Raw genomic sequence first — 18,323 nt, forward strand, 5'->3', positions numbered from 1 at the left:
AAAAATTTATATTCCAGACAGTCTCATAGATCCTACCAACACTCACTGCGCTCTGATTGATGAGGGGCGGGTCTGTGATAATGGGTGTGGCCATTACTCAGCTCTGCTAGCAGAGAAAACTAGAGGGAGAAGGGCAGAAAGCAGCATTTTTCCTGAAAAGTTAATATTCCAGACAGTCATAGAACCTGCCAACACTCGAGCTCTGATTCAGGAGGGGCGTATCTGTGATAATGGGTGTGGCCATTACTCAGCTCTGCTATCAGAGAGCACTAGAGGGAGAAGAGAAGGAAGCAGAATTTTTACTGTAATAAAAAAAGTTAGTCTGAACACTCACATTGAACCTGCTGACACTCACTGCGCTCGGATTGGGCCTCACAGGGGAGGGTCTGTGATGATGGGTGTGGCCATTACTCAGCTCTGCTAGCAGAGAGCACTAGAGGGAGAAGGGACGGAAGCAGCATTTTTCCTGTAATAAACAGGGTATTATTCCGGACACTCACATTGAACCTGCTGACACTCGCTGCGCTCTGATTGGACCTCATCACTTCTGTCAACACCCACATCTGCCTTAACTTTGAGAGAGGCGCTAATCCTTTTCATAATGTTCTCTGTCAGACTGATGAGTTTTAGGTCTGCTGCCATGAATTGCCCGTTACCCCATCTAATGCCTTTTTGGCATCTGATGATCGGAAGAGACAAGGGTCACATGTCCTCCTAACATGAACATACAGAAATGCCATAAATGGTACAAGAAGGCAGCGGATTACACTTAAAGAATTTTTCTTTATTGGAAATACAAAAAAAAAAAAAAAAAGATACAACTTATATTAAGAATATCTGGCACTGGGATTGTACGTCATCACTGTGCGGAGGAGAGAAAATCTGCTAAAAAACATGTATAGAACATACAACCGTGGAAAATCGGAAACAGCAAAGTATAAAAAGGGAACATCACATCTAAACATGATATTCAGGCCAATATCAGAAAATATCCCTCCATGTTCCCAGGAGCACAGACAGTTCTGCTTTCTTACAACCTCATTATTTACAAACCAATCAGATTGCAGAATAAAAACAAAATCCTCTCATACAATTTTAGACACTCTCATCAGCCATCTACGCCCCCATCCCCCCCCCCCCCCCAAAGTCTATTCACAGTAGATTACATGCAATGTGGCCATTACATCATCTTCATCACTTTATTGATCCAATCCACGTACACAGAGACACGTGTGAAGACACCCGGAACATTTTTCTTTCCGCAGCCACGAGCCGGGACAATCACCCCCTCCAGCACCCAGCAGTCATGGGTCAGACAGGCCAGTGGACCTCCATAATCACCCTGAAAGAAGCAGAAGGATGATGACGACATTTTGGAATCCCCTCTTGTCGCTCCCTACACCTATTACAAGGTGATCCCACCACAAGATACTTTTTCTCCATTTTCTTTTTCATCCATTGAGGAACACAGGAAGTCTCGAAGCTTCAAGACATTAAAGAAAAGAAAAAAAAAACAGCAACACCACAAACCGATGCCAACGGGCCAAAGAGGACAAAAACCAGAGACTTCCTGCAGCTCAGTTTGTGGGGTTGCTGTTTTTTAAAGGTCTTGAAGCTTCAAGACTCTCGATTTTCTTTTTCATCCATTGAGGAACACAGGAAAAGGATTTTATGGTGGGTACAAAAACTGCAACCAGATGGCCAAAGATGACAGAAAAACTGGAGATTTCCTGCAGCTCAAATAGCCACCTTCATTTAGTTTCCTGAAAGCTCCTCAGGGGTGGAGCCCTGCTATTATTTCAAGCTCTCTATGGGTGTGAGGCATCGCCATCATGACTCCTATTTCTTAGAATCCATCGAGAGATACAGGAAGTCTTTAACCTTCAGGTTATATTTCCATCTACAGGAGGATTGGACATGTGTCCCTCAAATGGACTCAGGGGAGAGAAAAAAAAAAAAAAGAGCATTTTATGGTGGGTGCAAAGATCCTGAGTCCATTGAGGGACACATGTCCAATCCTCCGATAGATGGAAATATAACCTGAAGGTTAAGAGACTTCCTGTATCTCTAGATGGATTCTAAGAAATAGAAGTCATTATGGTGATTCCTCACACCCATAGAGAGCTGGAAAGAATAGCAAGGCTCCACCCCTGAGGAGCTTGCAGGAAACTAAATGCAGGTGGCTATTTGAGCTGCAGGAAGTCTCCAGTTTGTCAGCTTTGGCCAGTTAGCATCTGTTTGCAGTGTTGCAGGTTTTTTAATGACTTGAAGCTTCATGACTTCCAATGTTCCTCAATGAATGAAAAAGAAAATAGAGAAATGGATTTTATGGTGGGTACAAAAGATCCTATTTTTTTTTTTCATCCATTGAGGAACATGGGAAGTCATGAAGCGTCAAGACATTAAAAAACCAGCAACACTGCAAACAGATGCTAACTGGCCAAAGATGACAGAAACTGGAGACTTCCTGCAGCTCAAATAGCCACCTGCATTTAGTTTCCTGAAAGCTCCTCAGAGGTGGAGCCCTGCTATTCTTTCAAGCTCGCTATGGGTGTGAGGAATCCCCATAGTGACTCCTATTTCTTAGAATCCATCAAGGGACACAGAAGTCTTTAACCTTCAGGTTATATTTCCATCAACAGGAGGATTGGACCTGTGTCCCTCAATGGACTCCGAGAAAAAAAGGAATTTATGGTGGGTACAAAGATCCTGAGTCCATTGAGAGACACATGTCCAATCCTCCCGTAGATAGAAATACAGTCAGGTCCATATATATTGGGACATCGACACAATTCTAACATTTTTGGCTCTATACACCACCACAATGGATTTGAAATGAAACAAACAAGATGTGCTTTAACTGCAGACTGTCAGCTTTAATTTGAGGGTATTTACATCCAAATCAGGTGAACGGTGTAGGAATTACAACAGTTTGCATATGTGCCTCCCACTTGTTAAGGGGCCAAAAGTAATGGGACAGAATAATAATCATAAAACAAACTTTCACTTTTTAATACTTGGTTGCAAATCCTTTGCAGTCAATTACAGCCTGAAGTCTGGAACGCATAGACATCACCAGACGCTGGGTTTCATCCCTGGTGATGCTCTGCCAGGCCTCTACTGCAACTGTCTTCAGTTCCTGCTTGTTCTTGGGGCATTTTCCCTTCAGTTTTGTCTTCAGCAAGTGAAATGCTCAATCGGATTCAGGTCAGGTGATTGACTTGGCCATTGCAGAACATTCCACTTCTTTCCCTTAAAAAACTCTTTGGTGTCTTTTGCAGTCTGCTTTGGGTCATTGTCCATCTGCACTGTGAAGCGTCCAATGAGTTGTGAAGCATTTGGCTGAATATGAGCAGATAATATTCCCGAAACACTTCAGAATTCATCCGGCTGCTTCTGTCAGCAGTCACATCATCAATAAATACAAGAGAAGCAGTTCCATTGGCAGCCATACATGCCCACGCCATGACCCTACCACCACCATGATCACTGATGAGGTGGTATGCTTAGGATCATGAGCAGTTCCTTCTCCATACTCTTCTCTTCCCATCACTCTGGTACAAGTTGATGTCGGTCTCATCTGTCCATAGGATGTTGTTCCAGAACTGTGAAGGCTTTTTTACATGTCGTTTGGCAAACTCTAATCTGGCCTTCCTGTTTTTGAGGCTCACCAATGGTTTCCATCTTGTGGTGAACCCTCTGTATTCACGCTGATGAAGTCTTCTCTTGATTGGTGACTTTGACACACATACACCTATCTCCTGGAGAGTGTTCTTGATCTGGCCAACTGTTGTGAAGGGTGTTTTCTTCACCAGGGAAAGAATTCTTCGGTCATCCACCACAGTTATTTTCCGTGGTCTTCCGGGTCTTTTGGTGTTGCTGAGCTCACCGGTGCGTTCCTTCTTTTTAAGAATGTTCCAAACAGTTGTTTTGGCCACGCCTAATGTTTTTGCTATCTCTCTGATGGGTTTGTTTTGTTTTTTCAGCCTAATAATGGCTTCACTGATAGTGACAGCTCTTTGGATCTCATCTTGAGAGTTGACAGCAACAGATTCCAAATGCAAATAGCACACTTGAAATTAACTCTGGACCTTTTATCTGCTCATTGTAATTGGGATAATGAGGGAATAACACACACTCGGCCATGGAACAGCTGAGAAGCCAATTGTCCCATTACTTTTGGTCCCTTAACAAGTGGGAGGCACATATGCAAACTGTTGTAATTCCTACACTGTTCACCTGATTTGGATGTAAATACCCTCAAATTAAAGCTGACAGTCTGCAGTTAAAGCAAATCTTGTTCATTTCATTTCAAATCCATTGTAGTGGTGTATAGAGCCAAAAATGTTAGAATTGTGTCAATGTCCCAATATTTATGGACCTGACTGTATAACCTGAAGGTTAAAGACTTAAAGTTCCCTCAATGAACTCTAAGAAATAGGAGTCTTTATGACGATTCCTCACACAGAGCTTAAAGGAATAACAGGGCTCCACCCCTGAGGAACTTTCAGGAAACTAAATGCAGATCATAATTACACTACATCATACCCAGTTTGCAGCATCTGCCTTCTACTAGACACAAAGCCAAAAAACTCTACAGCCCTAACCGAAATGCAGGATGTAGACAAAGAATAGTTCTCCTGGTGCCCAGAGTTCCACTATGGGGGGGTGGAGTTACTAAGACTGGAGCAACCAGAATCTGGTGCAACTGTGCTCAGTAGCCAATCATCTAATCTCTCAGCTTGTTAAATTAAGTATAGACAATAAAACCTGGAAACTGATTGGTTTCTTTGTAGAGCTGCACCAGATTCTTCACTCTCCACCTTTAGAAAATCAACCCCCGATGTCTCCCAGTGACCACTAAGAGAAAACGTCCAGCCTGAACCAAGACGTGATTGACCGGAGTTCCTGCTTTGTATACTCATTGGACAAGACTTGTCAGGACAGAAATCGAAAAGCTCCCATTTCTGATGATGGAGGCCCCAGGGTCGTCATCTTCATCCTGGCTGCTCAGTCTAGGGACTGTTTGCAGTTAGGGACCTTAGATTGTACACTCCTCAGGGGCGGGGACTGATGTGAATGTACAATATATATGTAAAGCGCTGCGTAAATTGATGGCGATATATAAGTACCTGAAATAAATAATAAATAAATGTGCGCACCTGGCCTGAGGTCTATGGACTGTATGCATGTATGGGCAGCACAGTGGCTAAATGGTTAGCACTTCCTCCTGGCAGTACTCGGGTTGTCGGTTCGAATCCCAACCACGGCACCACCTACTTGGAGTTTGCATGTTCTCCCTGTGCCTGTGTGGGGTTTTTTCGGGTACTCCAGTTTCCTCCCACACTCCAAAGACATGCTGGTAGGTTAATTGGCTCCTGTCTAAATTGTCCCTAGTATGTGTATGTATGAATGTAAGTTAGGGACCTTAGATTGTACGCCCCTTGAGGGTTAGGGACCTTAGATTGTACGCCCCTTGAGGGTTAGGGACTGATGTGAATGTACAATATATATGTAAAGTGCTGCGTAAATTGACGGCGCTATATAAGTACCTGAAATAAATAAATGTGCATAGCTGATGTGAGGATATTTCACTGGCTGCATGCTTGTTCCAGATCGCAGACTATTTAATGAAGCCAGGAATCAGGATGATAGCCTGGAACTTCCACCTTCAAAAAGGGGGCACTCTTTATGTCTGGAGTAAAAGAAATTTAATCTCCAAACACGGAAAGGTTTCTTCACAGTAAGAGCTGTGAGAATGTGGAATAGACTCCCTCCAGAGTTGGTTGTGGCCAGCTCAGTGGATTGCTGTAGGAAAGTCCTGGATTCTTTCTTGGATACAAAGAATATAACTGGATATAACATTTATAGGGAAAGTTGATCCAGGGAATATCTGATTGCCTCTCGGGGGATCAGGAAGGAATTTTTTCCCTGCAGGAGCAGATTGGATCGTGCTTTGCTGGACTTTTTTACCTTCCTCTGGATCAACTGTGGGTGTAGGATTATAACTTTTTTTTTCTATGGTTGACCTGGATGAACTTTTGTCTTTTTTCAGCCAGACTAACTATGTAAAACCTAATCAGCCATTGCAGCTCCCATGCTACTGACAGATCCCCTTTAATTCCGTATCTCTGGTGCCTAGAACTGACCTCACAGGCTCCAAGCTCAATGGGCACTGGCCTGGTGCAGATCTCACTTTCCTGCGCACGGATCTTGGTGCTCCCCTTGTTGCATTCCTCGTTACTGATTATGTTGAAGTGGGCCACCTTGAGGACATCCTCATGCCCGGTACCTGGAGGAGAAGACACAACGTATGAGAAAAGAACGGTGTTCTACATCCCGATAGGCAGGGGCGGACTGACCGTTTGGAAACTCGGGCACTGCCCGAGGGCCCGAGGTCAGTAGAGGGCCCCATGAGATGCCCCTGGTACCTTTTTCATAGGCTTTTTTGAGTTTGGGCAAGGACACAGGGGCCCCATGATCCCCTATTGCCCGGGGGCCCCATGAATTGTCAGTCTGCCCCTGATGATAGGCCTCTCACTGGGACTGCCAGAGCCAGGAGGTGGAGAGCTCCCACTATGCCAGCCCTCCACCTCAACTACAGCATAGCTTGAGCAATAACACGCCCCCTAGGAACAGAAAGTCCTCTCTCTGCTCTCCCCTCCTGTTTAGAACTTGATCACCCACAGTGCTTCTAGCCCGTCTGATGCTATACCAGGGAAGAACAGCAAAAATGGACATCAAGAGACTCGGGTTTTTATACTAGCTGCATTTAAAAATACAGTAAAGCTGAAATTTAAATCTGGTCATATTTTGCCTTTCCTGGCTCCTCCCTCATTCTTCATCAACCTGCGAATGACATTTTACTCGGATTTCATTACGCGCCTTATTGCTTGGTGCTGGAGGGGCTGGCAGGTTCCTGAAATTATCACAGCACCCTTCCTTCGCACTGATCTCAAGAGACATGATGCAACAGTGTGATGGCTCTTGGGTGGAGTTATGCAAATATTAACCACTTGTCTACTGGGCACTTTCACCCTCTTCCTGCCCAGGCAAAATTTCAGCTTTAAGCGTTGTCGCACTTTGAATGACAGTTGCGCGGTCACGCAACACTGTACCCATATGAAAGTTTTATAATTTCTTTGAGACAATTAGAGCTTTCTTTTGGCAGTATTTAATCACCACTGGGCTTTTTATTTTTTGCTAAACAAACCAATAACAACTGAAATAAAAAAAAAAAAAAAAGTTTTTTCTGGTTTAACATTTTGTAAAAGGAGTAACTTTTCTCCTTCACTGATGTGCACTAATGAGGCTGCAGTAATGGGCACTGATAGGTGGCACTGATGGGCATTGCCAGGCATCACGTGAGCATTGACAGGTATCACTGATGGGCACTGAAAGGCAGCACTCATATGGCATTAATAGGTGGCACTGATTGGAACTGGTAGGAGGCACTGGTAGGTGGCACTGATGGGCATTGACAGGCATCATTGGTGGGCACTGAAAGACAGTACTTATCTATGGCACTGATAGGCAGCACTGACTGGAACTGTTAGGTGGCATTGATTGGCAGCACCGAAAGGCAGCTCAGATGGGCACCGATATGTGGCATTGATGTGCACTGACAGGTGGCATTGATGGGGCTACACTGGTCATCAGTGCCCTGATGATCAGTGTATATGTCCCCTCTGAGGAATGCCGATTACCGGCTCTCCTCTGTCAGCGTGACAGCTCGTGAGGAGAAAAAAGTACACCAGTGCAAGACTGGAGGGGAAGAGCCGGTACACCAGTGCAAGACTGGAGGGGAAGAGCCGGTACACCAGTGCAAGACTGGAGGGGAAGAGCCGGTACACCAGTGCAAGACTGGAGGGGAGGAGCCTATACACCAGTGCAAGACTGGAGGGGAAGAGCCGGTACACCAGTGCAAGACTGGAGGGGAAGAGCCGGTACACCAGTGCAAGACTGGAGGGGAAGAGCCGGTACACCAGTGCAAGACTGGAGGGGAAGAGCCGGTACACCAGTGCAAGACTGGAGGGGAAGAGCCGGTACACCAGTGCAAGACTGGAGGGGAAGAGCCGGTACACCAGTGCAAGACTGGAGGGGAAGAGCCGGTACACCAGTGCAAGACTGGAGGGGAAGAGCCGGTACACCAGTGCAAGACTGGAGGGGAAGAGCCGCTACACCAGTGCAAGACTGGAGGGGAAGAGCCGCTACACCAGTGCAAGACTGGAGGGGAAGAGCCGCTACACCAGTGCAAGACTGGAGGGGAAGAGCCGCTACACCAGTGCAAGACTGGAGGGGAAGAGCCGCTACACCAGTGCAAGACTGGAGGGGAAGAGCCGCTACACCAGTGCAAGACTGGAGGGGAAGAGCCGCTACACCAGTGCAAGACTGGAGGGGAAGAGCCGCTACACCAGTGCAAGACTGGAGGGGAAGAGCCGCTACACCAGTGCAAGACTGGAGGGGAGGAGCCGCTACACCAGTGCAAGACTGGAGGGGAGGAGCCGGTACACCTGTGCAAGACTGGAGGGGAGGAGCCGGAACACCTGTGCAAGACTGGAGGGGAGGAGCCGGAACACCTGTGCAAGACTGGAGGGGTGGAGCCGGTACACCTGTGCAAGACTGAAGGGGAGGAGCCGGTACACCTGTGCAAGACTGAAGGGGAGGAGCCGGTAAACCAGTGCAAGACTGAAGGGGAGGAGCCGGTACACCTGTGCAAGACTGGAGGGGAGGAGCCGGTACACCTGTGCAAGACTGAAGGGGAGGAGCCGGTACACCAGTGCAAGACTGAAGGGGAGGAGCCGGTACACCAGTGCAAGACTGAAGGGGAGGAGCCGGTACACCAGTGCAAGACTGAAGGGGAGGAGCCGGTACACCTGTGCAAGACTGGAGGGGAGGAGCCGGTACACCTGTGCAAGACTGGAAGGGAGGAGCCGGTACACTTGTGCAAGACTGGAGGGGAGGCCAGGAGTCAGATTTAACATTTTGGAGTATAAAACTGCATTATTTTTCCTTTTTAATGAACATTTGCTCAGAGTTCAGCATTACACAGATTCACCAATGTATAGGAAACTGTGCGATGAAAGCTAAAGCGCCCCAAACCCCAGGGAGAAATGTGTGCAATGACAGGACAATGTGGCTCACCTTGTGTGTCCCCCCAGCCTGCGATCTCACACTTGGTTTCTGGAGGCACAATATATCGCTCTGGAGGGAGACAGATCAGAGCGACCAAGGAGTTCAGGGTGACCGGCCTAGAGAGAGACAGGGGAGATCAGATTAGACAGACTGCAGACTCAGTACACAGTGACAGCAGAGCGGTGCAATCAATTATCGTCTCTGTGATTTCAGTGTGGATTAATCTTTGGCTGCGCTACTCATTGGGTCGCTACCTGGACCAAGTAAGCAGCCAATGGAATTGCTGGGCTGTAGGTTTGTTCTCGGTCAGGGAAACATTGTAAAGCTAGGGATCGGGGCAACAATTACAACTCCCATGTTCTTACTCTGATGAGTTTCCTTTAAGATGCTAATTAGAAAAAAAAAAAAAAAGTGTATAATAAAAGTGCAATATATTTCTCACCCATCCCCCCTACCTGGGGGATGACTGGTCTTCCTGCCCCAAGCTGCTCAGCATTCGAATCAAGGAGGGCGGACTGCCCACCCAAATCGCCCCATGCTGTGACTCCACAGTAAAAGGAGCCCCACAGAGAGGAACATTGTTAGTTATTCTCCCTCAGACAATTGCTACAAATTAGTTCAGCTGGTGGAATTCTCAGCACATGAAGTTTCAGACCCAATCAAAGTGATTGAGTTCTCATTGGCTCAAGGTGGAAACCAAATCTTAAAGCACATAAAGGTTTCTGAAGACCAAAATTATGCTAGAAAACATAGTAAAAAAGGAGCCTGAATGAATGAACAGACATGCTTCAGTTTCCAAATCCTGGCTTTTGAAAGGTCCCAGGGCTGTCACATTCAACCTTCAACAGCTACGGTAATTTAACTATTTAATGTACATAGAATATTTTTGTTTCTGTTTATTACATCACACACGTTAACCTGAAACCCCAACCTAACTAGGAACCCCAACACAATGCTCAATGCAACTACAAATCTCAACACCTAATCTAACTTGGAACCCCAACCCAACTTGGAATTCAAACATGCAAGCTAGCTAGAAAGCCCAACCCAACTCAACTAGAAACCCAAGCCCAACAGTTACACCACTGGTTGGGGTTTCCAGTTAGGTTATTTTGGTTTTCTGCTGCCCTAGGAAACACTAAAATCGGGCACGCCCCCCTCCCCCATTTAAAATTGTAGCCAACGGAGCGAAGAGTGTATTGGAACATAAGACATATATAGATAGATAGATACCCAAATACCACCCTACCCGTAATCTTTGCTCTTCAGAAGACCTCCTACTTTCTAGCTCCCTGGTCTCCTCCTCCCATGCCCGACTGCAGGACTTCCCCAGGACTTCCCCCATCCTCTGGAACTCACTACCCCAATCCATCAGACTGTCACCTACCCTCCTCACCTTTAGGCGCACCCTGAAAACCCATCTCTTCAGGAAAGCCTACCCCACCCTCACCTAACAGTCAATCTCCTCCACTCCTCTTACCACTCCATGCCCCACAGCCACGTCCTCCTGTACCACTATCCCCTCCCTCCTAGATTGTAAGCAGAGCCCTCGAACCCCTCGTGTTCTGTTTTGTTACTGTATTGTCACATGTTCTGTCCCCCACTATAATGTACAGCGCTGAGCAAACCTTTTAGCGCTATATAAATACTGTATCATAATAATAATAAATATTATATACAAACACAGCACTACATCCATCATCAGGGGGGAGATCAATCAATGAGGATCTGATAGATTATACTTTGGCAGGAAAATGCCCCACCTACCTGCTCAGCTCACTGTCCACCCTGGCTGACAATCTTTCATAAATCATCCCAGCCCGTGCTCCCCATCCCAAAACACATACCTATTGTGTGCCCACAAAGATAGGACTGGCGGGCCACCTCCAACCTACCAGATCCCATGCACATCCTGTGAAGGCCACCAGTACCCTCCTGTCTGGAATGTCCTTCCTGCGCTTGATTCGTCACCTGAGCTGTGGCTCAGTCACCAGCCTCATAGATATCACCGCGTGCTGGGGTGAGGGGGGGGGGGGGCACCACTCCCTGAAAAGTGCTGCCCTAGGCAAATGCCCTGTTTGCCTTGCAGTAAATACGCTCCTGACCCCAACCTATCACAACGTAACTAGGAGCCCCAACCCAACTAGGAACTCCATCCAATATTCAGCCTTACTAGAAACTCCAACCGAACACTCAACCTAACTAGGAGCCCCGAAACAACCCAACTAGGAACCCCAACCCACACTCAACTAGGAATCCAAACCCAACACTCAACCTAACTAGGAATACTAACCCAACTACAAGCCGCAACCCAACACTTAAAAAAAAAAAAAAAAACACACAGACACACAACAACTTAACACCAACCCAACATTCAGCCCAACTAGAAACCCCAACCCTCAACCTAATTAGGAACCCCAATTTAATACTCAAATCAAATAGGAACTCCAACCCAACATAACTAGGAACCCAAAGCCAAAACACTCAACCCCCATCCGATACTCAACCTAACTAGAAACTCCAACCCAAAACACTCAACATAACTAAGAACCCCCCACCCAACTACAAACCCCAACTGAATATTCAAGCCAAGTAGGATCCCAAACCCAATGAAAACAGGAACCCAAAGCCAGCAATCATCCCAAGAACCCCAACCCAACATACTGAAGAACCCAAAGCTAACACTCAACCTAACCAGGAAACCCACCCCAGTACTCAATTCAAATACAAATTCCAACCCAACACTCCAATTATGAACCCCAACCCAACACTCAGCCTAACTATGAATCCCAAAGTCATAATCTGTTGGCGCTATATAAATCATGTATAATAATAATCTGAGCACCAACTTTTACGTTCGTGCTAAAAATGGATCTGCATTGGAGTCAACATACTCCAAGTAACCAGCGCATGAATAAAAATAGCACTAAAACTACTTTTCTCACCTCTCCAGTTTCAACATCACCAGGCTGGAGTCGGAGGGCCCACACATGATCTTACTGATTGGTACAGACTGTTTTTTTGGGTCATCGGGTTTTGGGTTGATATAGAGCGTTCCCACCATGGCGTGATATCCAGAAAGATCAGCGTCACTGCAGAAGAGAGATGGCTGAGCACTGGACAGTATGGTACTTAGAATACACTTCTGTTATACTTATCCTGCAACTTCTTACCACGAAGAAAAACACTGCCGAGTGCTGATCACCCAGTCTTCCTTCACCAAGGACCCCCCACAGAAATGGATATCTTGTCTGGATGGAGTAAAAAAATAAATAAATAAAATCATAAAGTGCCAATTTCAGCAACTATGAACTGGATTCCGGGTGGCTGCTTTCAATCTCAGCTCACCTGTTACGCAGGCTCACAGTCCACGGCGAGTTGCCTGGTGTACCACCAACTATCCGGGCTTTCTTGGGGGGAGAGTTTTCGACTCTTTTGCCACATGAGTCAAAGGCTATATTCTCTGCAGGGACACAAAGACCACCCCATCAATCACACACAATCTGCTTGTCCATTTTATCCAATCAAAGAATAATCTATATCATCCAAACAGTCCAAATCTCAATGGATAATAGTTATGGTGGAGCAGGATCAGATGAAGATTGGCGCGATGGTTGTAGCAGATTCAGGTTGGGGTTAGGGCTTCAATCAAGGCAACTCTCAGTGTCAGGCTCCACCCAACGGGATCTCTAGTGGTCCACGGCACGGAGTTTCCCAGGGCGCGGAGTCTAAGTCCCAGTCTGCCTTTTCACCAGGGCCCCTGATGGTGGGGATGGACTTGGTGCAAGACTGAAACCAGGTCGCGTTCCTGGGCACCCCCGGCGGTGGCAGAGGGGTCCCGCTGGGGGTAAGTGCCCGGGTTGAGCCTGCTGTGAAGGGGATGACAGCTCCTGATCCGAGCGGGATGGATGGGATGACAGATCCCGATCCGAGCGGGATGGATGGGCAACTGTCAGGAGTGGACGAGGTCAGACTAGCCGGGTCGGAATTGTGCGGGCAGCGTGGTACAGGGGGAGTAAGCGGAGAATAGTCGGGGTCACAAGCCAGGTTCAACAGGTAGCGGGCAACGAGGTACCGAGGGTCAGGCGGAAGGATGGTCAGGGACGAGCCGGGGTCAGAGCAGGAGAAGGTAAGCATAAGTCAGAACAGGCAGAGTTTGGCAACTAGGAAGCGTACTTACAGGACTGGAACAAGACCTTGCGGCAACTTGGAGATGCACAGGCAGCTTCAAATAGGGCGCCCTGCTCTCCCATTGGTGCGGCCGCGATCGCTACTGCGCATGCGCGGCCGCCGCGATCGCCGAGGATTCTGCGCTCGCCGGCTGGGACGGATCGGCGGTCTGCGCATGCGCGCGCCGCCGAGGACCCGGGATCCCTGACATTGCCCCCCCCCCCTACGGGCAACCTCCGGATGCCCAACCGACCCCTACTCAACGGCTGGTTCTGAAAAAATTCCCGCACAAGCCTTGGGGCGTGCACATTTTGGGCCGGCTCCCATGAATTCTCCTCCGCCCCATATCCTTTCCATTTAACCAGAAACTGAGTTTGGCCTCCCCTCTTCCTGCAATCTAAGATAGCTTCAACTTCAAATTCCTCCTCCCCATCCACGTCTACTGCCTCCGGTGGCTTAGACCTTCGATCCGGGAAGGGGTCTGGAGTTGCCGGTTTCAACAGGGACACATGGAAGACCGGATGAACCTTCATAGATTCGGGCAGTGCCAGCTCGTATGCCACCTCGTTGACCTTACGTTTGACCCGGAAAGGCCCCAAGAACTTGGGAGCCAATTTCTTTGAAGGGCAGGACATTTTTAAATTGGCGGTGGACAACCAAACCTGGTCCTCTGGCCGCAAACTCAATTCCCCTCTTCTCTTCCTATCAAACGCCCTCTTGTTGTCATCCTGGGCCTTTGCCATTGCTTCCTGCAATACCTTGCTATTGGTTGACAGAAAGGTCAACATATCCTGCGTGGCTGGGACTGCGACCTCTGGGATTAGATCTGGCAGGAATACAGGGTGGAACCCATAGTTTGCGAAAAACGGGGACTGTCTCGTAGCAGAGTGACTCGCATTATTATATGCGAATTCCGCAAGCGGCAGGAGAGTAACCCAGTCATCTTGGAGGAAGGTGGTATAGCACCTGAGGTACTGCTCTAGGGTCTGGTTTGTACGCTCCGTCTGGCCATTGGTCTGTGGGTGATAAGCAGAAGAGAACGATAACTTAATCCCCAGGGTTTCACATAGAGCTTTCCAGAACCTGGACGTAAACTGAACCCCTCTGTCAGATACAATGTCCCTGGGAATTCCGTGGAGTCTTACTACTTCCTTAATAAACACACGTGCTGTTTCAAGGGCCGTAGGTGTGTCCTTTAAGGGTACAAAATGGGCCATCTTGGACAGGCGGTCCACAATCACGAAGATTGCTGTGTGGTCCTGAGAGGGTGGAAGTTCCACGATAAAATCAATGGAAATCATGGTCCATGGCCTGTCGGGTATGGGTAATGGGCGCAAGAGACCCCAAGCTTTGTTCCTGGTGGGTTTGTTTCTCTGACAAACGGGACAAGTCTTTATGTAGGTTTCGCACTCTCTGGCCATATTAGGCCACCAGAAAGTACGCTGCAGCAGTTCCAAGGTCTTACGTACCCCAAAGTGCCCGGCCAGCGGGTGATCGTGGCAGTATCCTAATACCAAGGTACGGGCCTCCTCAGGGACCACAATCAGATCCTCCTTCCAGAAAAGTCCTTCCCTATTTAATAAGGGGACACCGGGTGGGCCTTGCATCCCTACGGACGCGGTCTGCAGTTGCGAATGGAGCTCCGATTGGAGGGCTAGGAAATTCCCTGGGGTCAGGATAGTGTCTGGCCTGGGATTCTCCTCGGGATCCCCAAACATGCGGGAGAGTGCGTCTGGTTTTGTGTTCTTAGACCCTGGCCGATAGGTTATGTGGAAAAAGAACCGTGAAAAGAACAGCGCCCACCTGGCTTGACGTGGCCTCAAACGTTTAGCTGTCCTCAGATATTCTAAGTTTTTATGATCCGTAAAAATCAATATTGGGTGTACCGCTCCCTCTAACAAGTATCTCCATTCCTCTAGTGCCACCTTGATTGCCAAGAGCTCCCGATCCCCGATATCATAATTCCTTTCCGCAGGAGTTAGTTTCCTGGAGAAGAAAGCCACCGGGTGCATGAGCTCTTTGATGCCCTTCCTCTGGGACAGGATCGCCCCGACCGCATTCTCGGATGCGTCCACCTCCAAGACATATGGCAAGGACGAATCAGGGTGGCTCAAAATAGGAGCTGCCGTAAACAACTCCTTTAAGGCTTCGAAAGCCCTCTGTGCCTCAGGTGTCCATTGGAAGCGAACCCCCTGCCTGGTCAGCTGGGTGATCGGGGACACTAGGCCTGAAAAGTTCTTAATGAACTTTCTGTAAAAGTTAGCAAAGCCGATGAAACGTTGGACCGCTTTCTTGTCGGTTGGCGCTGGCCAATCTAAAATGGCCGAAACCTTTTGGGGGTCCATGGCTATTCCCGTGGGAGAGATGGTTAGACCCAGAAACGAAATACTACTTTGTTCAAAGCAGCATTTGTCTGCCTTGGCATATAAGCTGTGTTGGCGGAGCCGTTCCAACACGCGCCTCACGTGACCTCTATGGTCCTCCAAGGTTGGGGAAAAAACAAGGATATCGTCTAGGTATACGATGACGAAGATATCTAGGTAGTCCCTGAACACATCGTTTATGAAATGCTGGAAGGTGGCAGGGGCGTTGCATAGGCCGAAGGGCATAACCAAATATTCATAGTGCCCGAATCTGGTACGGAATGCTGTCTTCCACTCGTCCCCCTCTCTGATACGGACTAAATTATAGGCACCTCTCAAGTCTAGTTTAGTGAAGACAGATGCAGACTTCAGCCTCTGAAAAAGTTCGGGGACCAGTGGTAGCGGGTAACGTTTTTTTACTGTGACCTTATTCAAGTCCCGGTAATCTACGCAGGGCCGGAGGGACTTGTCCTTTTTCTCCACAAAGAAAATGCCCGCCCCGGCTGGCGACGTGGAGGGTCTAATAAACCCCTTATGGAGGTTTTCATCTATATATTCCTTTAGCACCCCTAACTCCCGTTCGGACAAGGGGAATATCCGCCCAAATGGGATTTCCGACCCTGGGAGGAGATCAATTGGGCAGTCATAAGCTCGGTGCGGGGGGAGAGAGTCCGCCCCCCGCTTGCTAAACACATCCAGGAAATTATGGTAGACTGAAGGAATAACTCGCACCAGCTCCGCATCTGTCTCTAGACACAACACGGTCGGCGGTATCGGGGAGATCTTAGGGAGGCAGTGCTGCTGGCAGTATGTGGAGAGGAACTGGATAGAACCCGCTTTCCAGTCCACCTGGGGATTATGGGCACGTAACCACGGGAGCCCCAAAATAATGGGAAATAATGGGGATGCTATGGCGTCCAACCGAAGGAGTTCCTCGTGATGGGTCGATACGGTAGTACGGATAGGTGGGGTCTCGTGGTCCACCACCCCTGACTTAATGCGTGACCCATCTGCTAGAAAAATATTCAATCCCACCTCCTTGGTTTGTAGAGGAATTTGTTGCTGAGCTGCAAAGTCTAAATCTATGAAGCAACTACACGCCCCAGAATCCACAATAGCCGTGGTCACTACTGTTCTCCCTGGTAGCTGAAGTGACACAGGTACCGCTAGGTAACTAGTGTTGCCCACGCTGTTAGAAGATACCGTAGAGAAAATAGCGGAGCACTTACCCCTCTTGGCTGGACAGGTACATACCATATGGCCTGCTCCCCCACAGTAGAGGCAGAGATGGTAGGTAAGACGCCTCTGGCGTTCCTCGGGTGTTAGTGTCGGCCGGATTCTTCCCGATGGACCGGTTTCGGGTGTATCCATAGCATCCTGATTCTGGCTAGCCGGCTGGAACAGGGTTGAAGCCTGAGGAGGTGTTCCCGTTGGGCCTCGTCCTTGGTTGCCCCTTTCCTGCCTGCGCTCCCGCAACCGGCGGTCAATTTGTATAGTCAAAGCTATTAAGGCCTCCAAAGTGCTAGGTATGTCTATTCGGGCCAATTCGTCCTTCAGGGATTCAGCTAACCCTACGCGGAACTGGTGGTGCAGAGCCGCCTCGTTCCATTGGCAGTCACTACGCCAACGCCTGAAGTCGGCGGCATATTCCTCCACTGTCCGGTGACCCTGCCTGAGCGTATATAGGGCCCTCTCGGCCGTTGCGGTGCGCAGGGGGTCGTCATACAAGAGGGCCATAGCCTCAAAAAATACCGTTACCGACTTTAACAGGGGGTCTCGATTCTCTCGGAGTCGGTGGGCCCAGTCCTGGGGTCCTCCCTGTAGTAGGGAAATAATGAACCCTACCCTCACCGATTCGGAGGAAAAGGTCCGGGGCTGGAGGTCAAAGTATAACTGACAGGAGTTACGAAAGGCCCTGAATCTCCCTTGGTCTCCAGAAAAACGTTCCGGTGTGGGGACACGGGGTTCTGGTGCGGGTTCCCCAGGCCCCCTGGTAGAGGTAGCTAAAGTCTGCATGCGACTCTCCAATTCCGTATAACCCTCCTGTAGGCCCCTAATTCCCAGTGTAAGGGTCTCCATCCATTGGCAGATGTCGTCCAGAGGGGAAGTTCCCCTTCCAGGCTCAGTCATGGCCGCAAGGTACTGTCAGGCTCCACCCAACGGGATCTCTAGTGGTCCACGGCACGGAGTTTCCCAGGGCGCGGAGTCTAAGTCCCAGTCTGCCTTTTCACCAGGGCCCCTGATGGTGGGGATGGACTTGGTGCAAGACTGAAACCAGGTCGCGTTCCTGGGCACCCCCGGCGGTGGCAGAGGGGTCCCGCTGGGGGTAAGTGCCCGGGTTGAGCCTGCTGTGAAGGGGATGACAGCTCCTGATCCGAGCGGGATGGATGGGATGACAGATCCCGATCCGAGCGGGATGGATGGGCAACTGTCAGGAGTGGACGAGGTCAGACTAGCCGGGTCGGAATTGTGCGGGCAGCGTGGTACAGGGGGAGTAAGCGGAGAATAGTCGGGGTCACAAGCCAGGTTCAACAGGTAGCGGGCAACGAGGTACCGAGGGTCAGGCGGAAGGATGGTCAGGGACGAGCCGGGGTCAGAGCAGGAGAAGGTAAGCATAAGTCAGAACAGGCAGAGTTTGGCAACTAGGAAGCGTAC

The 18,323-nt window shown here is 48.9% G+C and overlaps 1 protein-coding gene across 7 annotated transcripts in view; it reads right to left on the reverse strand.

The window, feature by feature from the left end:
• Nucleotides 1–763: 763 nt before the first annotated feature.
• MST1 (macrophage stimulating 1) overlaps nt 764–18,323 on the reverse strand; it is a 33,709-nt gene continuing 16,149 nt past the window's right edge. For all 7 annotated transcript variants that reach the window (XM_089667781.1, XM_089667783.1, XM_089667785.1 and 4 more), the window contains exons 14-19: nt 12,484–12,598; nt 12,309–12,386; nt 12,081–12,227; nt 9,145–9,251; nt 6,150–6,292; nt 764–1,342 (exon numbers count right to left, since the gene is read on the reverse strand). In XM_089667781.1, coding sequence (XP_089523907.1) covers nt 1,181–1,342; nt 6,150–6,292; nt 9,145–9,251; nt 12,081–12,227; nt 12,309–12,386; nt 12,484–12,598 — 752 coding nt within the window. In that variant the 3' untranslated portion in view covers nt 764–1,180. The remainder of the gene's footprint in view (nt 1,343–6,149; nt 6,293–9,144; nt 9,252–12,080; nt 12,228–12,308; nt 12,387–12,483; nt 12,599–18,323) is intronic.

The sequence above is a fragment of the Staurois parvus genome, unplaced genomic scaffold (genome assembly GCF_062004578.1).
Source record: "Staurois parvus isolate SC_StPar_1 unplaced genomic scaffold, SC_StPar_1.0 ptg003584l, whole genome shotgun sequence".
Lineage (NCBI taxonomy): Eukaryota > Metazoa > Chordata > Amphibia > Anura > Ranidae > Staurois > Staurois parvus.